The sequence below is a fragment of the Primulina huaijiensis genome, chromosome 8 (genome assembly GCF_012295235.1).
Source record: "Primulina huaijiensis isolate GDHJ02 chromosome 8, ASM1229523v2, whole genome shotgun sequence".
Lineage (NCBI taxonomy): Eukaryota > Viridiplantae > Streptophyta > Magnoliopsida > Lamiales > Gesneriaceae > Primulina > Primulina huaijiensis.
This window is the reverse complement of record NC_133313.1, coordinates 13,805,809-13,815,873: the sequence shown is the minus strand read 5'-3', so window position 1 is coordinate 13,815,873 and position 10,065 is coordinate 13,805,809. Positions and strand designations below refer to the sequence as shown.

Here is a 10,065-nt window from a genome sequence, read left to right as displayed (position 1 = left end):
GACTTGGCTGAGAGCCAACTTCTACAAATGCCGACTGATTCAGCTCGCATCGCGCGCTTAGCCTTACTCAACAGGGATTTGCTGGGGAAAGTGGAGATAGAGCGAGGACGTGCTACTCAGGCTCGTCAGCGTCAGGAGGAGCTCAGCGCCAAGCAAGAACGGTACATTTCAAGGCTCCACAGAACCATGGATCAGCTTCAAGACCAGAACAACTACTTGCATCTAGTGGTAGAGAACATGGCAGAGGAGGAGAAGGCACCGATGGAGGTGGCCGGAGACGACAGCGACGGAGGAGAGATGATAGACTAGATTAGTATCAAGATTTTAAAATTATCTGAATTGTAGTGAAATTGAGATTAAGAAAATATTATGTACCGAATTATTTTTAAATGAAACTTTCTATTATCTTATTGCATATTTAAAATTGGATGAGTATACTATCAGTAAAATTGTAATTTTTTTTATATAGGAAAACAAACATGGATCTTCAAGGCATTATAAATGAACATCAAAAACAACTTCAGGAAAAGGAGATAGAAATTAAAACACTGAAATAAAAAAATGAAAAACTTGAGAGAGACAACTACCAGTTGGATAGGAATAATGCATGCATGATGGAGGATCTTCGTGAAGCCAGAGAGAAAGAGAAGAGACTACGCGAGGAGGTTAGACGTTATGCTGCCTATCATCAAGAGTCGGAACGTCGTCACGAGATCACCAAGCAAGAGTTAAACAAAGCTCAAGATAGGATTTTTACACTCCAAATCCAGGATGATAGCCTTCTCAAAACACAATGCCGTCTTGAGGAACGGATCGAAGAACAAGAAATCGATGAAAAAGTAAGCCAATCAACAATACAGGAGCTTCAAGAGCAAGTAAACAACCCTGACCACCACAACACACAGTTGCAAAATCATATTGATCAGCTACAGAATAACATGATCAATATAGAGGAACTCTTGGAAGAACTTGAAGCTAACCAAGAAGAAAATCCTATCGAAGAAGAGGAGATTAATGAGGCAGTAGGAGACGGTGAGGTCATAGATGAGTAGGGAGAGAACTCTAGATTAGGCATCGACTGTATCTAGAATTTTTTGATTAATCCTTTATTTTGAAACTTTTGATTGTATGAATTTCAAAATTTATGAATTTATTTTGATTTTACATCATGGCAAATAAATTAATAAAATAAATTTTTATAGGAAATGGCAGGCAGAGCACCCCGAAACAACCGTAACCCTCGTGGCGCCAACAAAAATGAAAATCCGCCACCACCACCGAGAGTGAATCTCAGTCAAGAAGATATGATGGCAATAGCTACCCACTACAACAAAAATGACTTTTCGCAGTGCGCAAATTCGCTTTTCGCAGCGCACATTGCACGCTGCAAAGTTGAAAGCCGTTGAAAATTCAAGATTATTCGCGGCGTGCTTAAAAACTATTATTCGCGGCGCGCCTACGCACGCTGTTGATAGTCAAAGCATAACCGTCGCTAATTAGCGACAGTTGTAACATTCTGTCGCTAATATTAGCGACGGATTTTAGTTTAATTCCGTCGCTACTTAGCGACAGAATATTTAAAAGACTGTCGCTATACTGCGACGGTGTTTCAAAAATCCCGTCGCTAATTAGCGACCGAATTAAAATAAAATCCTTCGCTAATCTTGTTATTACAATAAAAAAAATTTCGTTTATAATTTAATAAATTTTAAAAAAACGTACACTATAATAGCAATATTCATCTTAACTAACACTTAAAAATTTACAAAAAATTGAAACAAAAAAACGTACCTTAAATCGAAATTTAAAAAAAAATTGAAACAAAAAAACGTATCTTAAATCGAAATTTAAATTGCTTGAGAGAGAAAAATTTTAAGTGTTAATGAAGTGTTGTGGTAAAATATGGTTCGACTTGTGGTATTTAAAGACAATTTGCGACAGTTTTGGTTTTACCGTCGCTTTTAGCAACGGTTTTGTATGTAACCGTCGCTAATGGTGACGGTTATTAATGTGTCGCTAATAGCGACGTACCTATACCGTCGCTATTAGAGACGGTAATAATATAACCGTCGCTAATTTTAGCAACGGTTTGACTACAACTGTCGCTAATATAGCGACGGTTTTAAAAATCCGTCGCTAATATAAAAAGTGCGTCGATTTTCAAAAAACCGTCGCTAAATATTAACGGCGCACATTTTCATGCACGCTGTCGTTTATGTAATTTTTTAACGACACACATAAACGCACGCTGCGGATATTACTTATCCGCGTCGTGAAAGCACGACGCGGATAAGTAATCTCCGCAGCGTGCGTTTTAAGCACGCCGTTAATACTGTCAAGTGCAATAATATCAACAGCGCACAAATGAGTGCACGCCGTTAAAAGTAATATTCGCAGCGTGCTTTTAATGCACGCCGTTGATGACGTGCTGCGGAAAATCATTTTTCTTGTAGTGACCATTATAGCCGCCACGTTGCAAGGAATCGTGAACCCCCTTGCCAACGCTATTCAGCCACCATCGGAACCCCAACCGTGTGGAATTAAATACCATTATGAATCTCTGAGAAGGAATCGAGTTCCAACTTTCGATGGAAACCCAGACCCGGAAGTCAGTCATAACTGGCTCAAAAATGTCGAATCCCAACTACACCCACTGGAAGTGCCTGAAGAATTGAGAGTAGAAGTTGTAACACCGTTTCTAGAGGACAGAGCACGAAAGTGGTGGGAAAATATGTCACCATCTCTAGCTGAAGTAGAAGAAATCACATGGCAGAGTTTCAAGAGAGAATTTTTGAAACAATACTACCCATCCGAGTTTCGTCTGCAAAAGTTGAACGAAGTTGAAAACTTCAAGCAGACCCCAGACATGACAGTGATGGAATACACTTCAAGATTTCACGATCTGGGAACTTATGCCCCAACAATCATGTCTGACGAAACATTGAAAACGCATCGCTTTAAGAAAGGACTGAACAGCCGGATTCAATTGGCTTTAGCAGTATTCAAGCCGAATAATTTTGCTGATCTGATGGGCGCGGCGATGAGCGCAGAAACAGATATCAAGCGCCGTGAAGAGGAACATAGGAACAAGAGACCATTGGTCAGTCAATCTGCTCGAAATGGTCCCAAATTCAAGAAGCCGAATCATTCAAGTGGACCTCCAAGAGTAAATTTCAACAGTGCTGGCAATATCGAAGGAAAGTGGTGCGATACATGCCGACAGAAGTACATTGGAGAATGTTATCGGAAAACAGGTGCGTGTTTCAAATGCGGTAAAGTGGGTCACCGGATTAAGGACTGCCTAGACAACAAAGACAAAGGGACGGGACCCATCAAATAGAAGGAAAGCAATATTAATGCGCGGGTGTACGCAATAACCCAGGAGGAAGCTGATAACATCAATGAAGTGGTGGCAGGTACTATTTTACTCAATGAGATGTCTGCATATACCTTGTTTGATTATAGTGCTACACACTCGTTTGTGTCTAGAAGATTTGCTAAGAAACTTAAACTTGAACATGATACTCTTAATGAATCATTAAGAGTGGCAACACCGGCGAGTAAAATAATTGAGACACACAAAGTGTATCAAAACTGTAAAATTGGTATCAGCAAACAAACTTTTGAAGTGGAATTGATTCAACTCAATATGGTTGAGTTTGACATCATTCTTGGAATGGACTGGTTAGCTAAAATCATGCCATGGTGTACTGTCAAAAGAAATAAATTAGACTTCAGACTCCGACTAAAGAGGAAGTCATATACCACGGAAAATCTAAGGAAAGGAAATATCTGTTATCCGCCTCACAAGCCTGGAAGGCCATAAAAGGAGGAGAAGAAATTTATCTTGCGATGATCACAGAGATCAAAGAAGAAGAAGTCCCAAAGTTGGGGGATATACCAATTGTTTAAGAATTTCCAGATGTTTTCCTCAAGGAATTACCGGGAGAGATACCCGATAGGGAAGTAGAATTTGAAATCAATTTGGTCCCTGGTGCTGCACCAATCTCAAAGGCACCATACCGAATGGCTCCATCTGAATTAAAAGAGTTAAAGGAGCAACTTCAGGAATTACTGGAGAAGAAGCAGATTCGCCCTAGTGCATCTCCGTGGGGAGCCCCAGTGTTGTTCGTAAAGAAAAAAGACGGAAGTATGAGGCTATGTATTGACTACCAGGAGTTAAACAAGATCACCATAAAGAATAAATTCTCACTCCCAAGAATAGACGATCTTTTTGATCAGCTAAAGGGAGCCAAAATTTTCTCAAAACTCGATTTAAGATCTGGTTATCATCAACTGAAAGTCAAAACTGAGGATATCCCTAAAACTGCTTTTAGGACGAGATATGGACATTACGAATTTACAGTAATGCCTTTTGGTCTAACGAATGCTCCTGCAGCATTCATGGACCTGATGAATCGAGAGTTCAAACCATACCTCGACAAGTTTGTGGTTGTTTTTATTGATGATATCTTTGTATACTCACTAAGTGAGATAGAACACCGAGAACATTTGCGTCTCACGTTGCAAACACTGAGAGAAAAAGAACTATATGCCAAATTCAAGAAGTGTGAATTCTAGCTGAAAGGTGTGGCGTTCCTAGGACATATAATTTCTGAATTTGGGGTGTCAGTAGACCCTAAGAAGGTAGAGGCCATCAAGGATTGGCCACAACCTAAAACAGTAACCGAAGTAAGAAGTTTTCTTGGTTTAGCTGGCTACTATAGAAAATTTGTGGAAGGATTTTCTTCGATAGCCATCCCATTCACCAAACTTACTCAGAAAAATTCAAAATTCATTTGGAATGAGGCATGTGAAAGAAGTTTTGAAACTCTGAAGACAAAACTTGCATCCACACTACTACTAATTCTTCCCGAGGATGGTAAGAATTTCACTATATATAGTGATGCGTCAAAGGGAGGATTAGTGTGTGTACTTATGCAAGAAGGTCAGGTAATTGCTTATGCATCCCGGCAACTAAAACCTTATGAGCAAAATTACCCCACTCATGACTTGGAGTTAGCCGCAGTGGTATTTGCGCTTAAAATCTGGAGGCACTACCTTTATGGAGTGAAATGCGAAGTTTTTATTGATCATCAGATCCTCAAGTATATTTTCACCCAAAAAGAATTAAATATGAGGCAAAGAAGGTGGATGGAACTTCTAAAATATTATGATTTGGTAATCAGTTATCATCCGGGGAAGGCGAATAAGGTGGCAGATGCATTGAGTCGAAGAAATTTTGGAAACATGAGTTTATCTTCACTATCGGCGCAACCAGGATTTTGGGAAACCATTAAATTAAAGCAGAGTCAAGACACCTCTATCATTAAAATTAAAGAACAGATCCAAGAAAGAAAGGTTCCAGAGTTTCAAATGGATGAGAATGGTATCCTTTGGATGAAAGGACGGTTGTATGTGCTCGAAATCGATGGAATTCGAGAAGAGGCAATGACCGAGGCACATAAATAAAGATTTTCAGTACATCCAGGAAGCACCAAAATATACAGACACCTGAAAAATAATTACTGCTGGAACGGAATGAAGAAAGACGTAGCTGTCTTTGTTTCCAAATGTCTGACCTGTAAACAAGTCAAGACAGAACACCAACGGCCTGGAAGACTTTTACAGCCATTGGAAATACCAAAATGGAAGTGGGATAACATCTCCATGGATTTTGTAGTAGGACTAACAAGATCGAGGCAAGGTCACGATAGAATTCGGGTAATCATTGACAGGTTGACCAAGTCTGCACATTTCTTGCCAGTACGGATGAATTACAACTTGAACAAGTTATCTACCTTATATATGGACAATATAGTAAGACTACACTGAGTCCCAGTAAGTATACTGTCTGACAGAGACCCAAGATTTGTATCAAGATTTTGGAAAAGTTTTCAGAAGTCCATGGGAACCAAAGTAACTCTCAGTACGGCTAATCATCCACAAACTGATGGCCAAACCGAGAGAACAATTCAAACCCTCGAAGATATGCTGAGGGCATGTGCTCTAGATTTTACTGGAAACTGGAGTGAACAATTACCCCTGATAGAATTCGCCTATAACAACAGCTATCACAGTAGCATCGAGATGGCTCCATATGAGGCTCTGTATGGCCGAAAGAGTAGGTCGCCTCTATACTGGGATGAAGTCGGAGAAAAGGCTGTTGCTGGACTAGAGCTTTTTCAATTAACCGTTGAAAAAGTATCCATAATCAGGGAAAGACTCAAGGCAGCTCAAGATAGACAAAAGAGTTGGGCTGATTTGAAGAGAAGACCGTTGGAATTGGAGATTGGTGAAAAAGCTTATGTCAAGGTTTCTCACATGAAATGAGTGGTTCGGTTCAGAAAATCCGGAAAGTTAAACCCGAGATATATAGGACTGTTCGAGATATTTGAAAAGATGGGAACCTTAGCCTACCGTCTAGCTTTGCCAACTGAAATGCTCAGGATTCACAACGTTTTTCACATCTCGCAACTGAGAAAATATGTCCCAGACCCCAGTCATGTACTCAAAGTCGCTCCACTGATGATTGAAGGACAACGTAACGAAGAACTCAAATATGAAGAAGTCCCTATCCAAATAGTGGACACAAAAGACCAAGTGTTGAGGCACCGGACAATCCCATATGTCAAAGTGCAGGGGTCAAATCATACTGAAAGGGAGGCCACTTGGGAACTTGAAGAGAAAATGCGCTCGCAATATCCTCATTTATTCAAAAGCTCAAGCTGATCCAAGTTTCAAGGACGAAACTTTCAATAAGAAGGGAGGGATCGCAATATCCTCATTTATTCAAAAGCTCAAGCTGATCCAAGTTTCGGGGACGAAACTTTCAATAAGGAGGGAGGGATGTGAGAACCCGGAAAATTCGATCCGAAGCAAATCACGTAAGAAATGCAAACTTAAAATTTAGCTTAATCTAAGCTCAAAGAACTTTAATCCTAACTGTAAACTTAAATATGAACTTAGATTTTCAGCTAACATAACTCGAGGAAGCAGCTTCAAAGCTCGGAGATTAACTAAACATAAAGCCGAGCTGCAAATAACCGCATCCATTGAAGTACTGTCACTGGAGGAGTAAAACCCCAGCTCAAAGACTCGATCGTTCAGCTCAAAGCATCTCAACCAAGTGTGTCTTAACAAGACCAAAAAGGGAGCTATAAGGTGAGCCAAGGAATTGGACAAATTTATTATGCAAGAAACAACCTTTGAGATAACCAAAGAATAAGCTAAGGGATGAGCTAAAGGTTAGGACAAATTAAGTATGCAAGAAATGACCGTTGAGATAATCCATGAAGGAGCTGCGGGAGGAGCTAAGGGCTAGGACACATTTATGATGCAAGGAATGACTCTTGGTGTTTGAGTTACCTTGACCACCATTATGAGCATAATAACTCCATTTCTTGGGCTCCAAGTGGTCGACCAAATGGCAAGGTGGAATGTAGAACCCGTAATTAGACTACGTATAAGCAATGCATAATTCTAGTATTTTAAATTAAATTGACTTCAATGCGTGAATATTTAAATGCTTTCATTGAAGTTAATTATTCAGTAGTGTAAATTTTATTCTTTTCAGTTCTTTAAGTGAGGCCGGACCGGAGTTGGAGTGAAGAGATAAAATTTAATGTTAAGAAAACATTTCCTGAAATTTATTTAAGATAAATAATAAGTAAATTCATTGTAAAAGAAGGTTTAAGGAATTATTTAAATAAGTTGAGATAAGTAGTAAATAGAGTTCAATAATTAATTCCTTAATTCTTTTAAATATTTAATGAGTAGATAAAACACTAAAGAGTTAAAACACAATATTCAATAAATATTTTCCCTCCTCTTTTATTATAATTTTCGGCCCCAATGATTTAATTTAAAAGTTTAGTTGGCAACCCATTTAATTAATAGTTTTCCTATCCATTTTTATTGGGAGATAATTATATCACAACAAATCTTCTATGATAATTAATTGAGCAAGATCCCACCCCACCTAGCTAGATAAAATCGGACATGCTCTTTTTTTTTGAAGATTTAATTGTGATTTTTATTTCAACTCATTCTTTATTTATCCCCTTAACTATTCTAGATAGATTTATCCTCCCCAACTTTTAAATCACTAGCAAGATTTAGTTAAACCAATTCTCCCTTTGCTCCTAGACCTTAATGTCGCCCATATACACCTCTAGTATCCCCAAGAAAAATCTTTGATATCATTCTTTTCCTTATCACTCAAACTAGTAGATAGAAAAAATATTTTCCCTTCCCTTTATCTTGTATCTTCCCATTTAATTTCCTAGACTCCCTCCCACTCCATAATCTCAAAAATTTCAGTCTCCTTCAGCACAGAAAAACGTGAGAGGATAGGGTAAAATTAAGGAAGAAAAACAAGAAAGAAAACAAGTGAAGCAACTCCGTCTCCTCCGCGTCGTATCGTCTATTCTTTTCGTTTTTCTTTCAAACGAAAACCAAGGCATGTATATGTTTTTATTGCTCTTCAATCAAGTCCTATTGTCAATTATTTTTCATTACATGATCATCATTTCCCATGTCAAAAACCGAAAATACATCAAAGAAATTTTCAGAAAAATAGCATGCAGATTTTTCGGTTTTCATGATGCTTCACGGGTTGGCTAGTTTTCATTGTTGCGGTTATTGGTTCGACTTCCAGGCTCCCAAGGCAACTCCTAGGCATGTACTAGAATGATTTAGGACCATGTTGATCCATTAGTTCAGCCCCCACGCTTGCTGGAAGTCGAAATGACAGCAACCTCCCCATAGGTGCAGAAATGTGTTTCGAAAATTCAGTTGCTATCAAAAGGGAAATGAAACTGATCATGGCTGCCCCAAGGCCTATAGCCATGGTTAGATCACTTCCCTAGTATGTCTAAGACGTGACTAAGCCTCCCTTTTGGTGGCTTGGTCCATGGTGAATCTGTTTTTAAATAAAACTCAAGAACAGCCCCTCCCCACTTTCGGCCTTCTCATTTTACAGCATGTACGGTTCGAGTTTGGTGGAATGGTGTGGATCTTGGTTGACCTATGGCCCTTAGCCATGGTTCATACCATGCCCCTAGATGTCTAGATCATGCCATGGTCAATCAAATGGCCACTGGAACGACACGAGACAGCAATCAAAGCCAAACACCTCACGCGCATGCAAAGGTGCTCTCGGGTGAACTTTCCTAATGTTTGCTGGAATGTTGCAAATTGTGGCTGGCCTAGGGCCCTTAGCCATGGTTCAAATCATTCCTTGGGATGTTTTTGAGAGGCTCTGGTCGGTGGTTCAAGCCCCAATGGCAAAAAGTCTCGCAAACGACGCGATGCAAGCGAAGTTGCTGCTGCTGGAATTTGACAGCAACTTGCTGTGACGGTTCGGAGGCTCTTTCGAGTTATTGGTTGGCTTTTAGCCTATGGCCTTGAACTGGACAGTGCCTCATTGAGTTGGGAAGGTCATGTTTTTGACCGTTTGTCATTCGGATCATTTTTGAGGTCGTACGAGAATTTACGGTGCGATGTGCCAAATTGACTCTCGAAAGAGCGTTTCATGTTTTGGCCTCCATTCACCTAGATTTCGGCCCTCACCATTTTAGGAGCATTATTTTATCATTTTATGCGTATTTTAATCATGATTACATGATAGGTTCAGTGTTGGTTCGGGTTGGTTCGGAGTCATGATTAAATACGAAGTCGGTAGGCGTAATTGTCACATTTTTGAAGGTTAATTGCATAGTTGTGCATTTTAAAACCATTGCATATTCTTTATGGCACATTTAGGTTGNCCGGTCGCCAGTTACCGGTCAGTTCAGTTCAGGGACCACTTGTATAGACCATAATCTCACCAGAAAATTATATACAGCTATTTTAGTACAGGGCTCCAAGGAGCAAACATTTTTACTATGATTTTCAGTTCAGTTATGCACGTATTATAATTGCTCAGAACAAGTTATTTTCAGTATGCCTCATGACATGATATTTTGTCCCATGCAAACTTTATTATATTATTTACTCGTTATTTACAATATATGTGTGCTGAGTCTTTAGGCTCACGAGACTTGATTATTGTAGGTGCTGATG

General features: G+C 39.4%; 1 protein-coding gene across 1 annotated transcript; it reads left to right on the top strand.

Annotated features, from left to right (window-relative positions):
• Positions 1-2,731: 2,731 nt before the first annotated feature.
• On the top strand, positions 2,732-3,340 carry LOC140982079 (uncharacterized). The gene has a single exon (XM_073448493.1). The coding sequence runs from the start codon at positions 2,732-2,734 to the stop codon at positions 3,338-3,340; it is 609 nt and encodes a 202-aa protein (XP_073304594.1).
• The last annotated feature ends 6,725 nt before the right edge of the window (positions 3,341-10,065 follow it).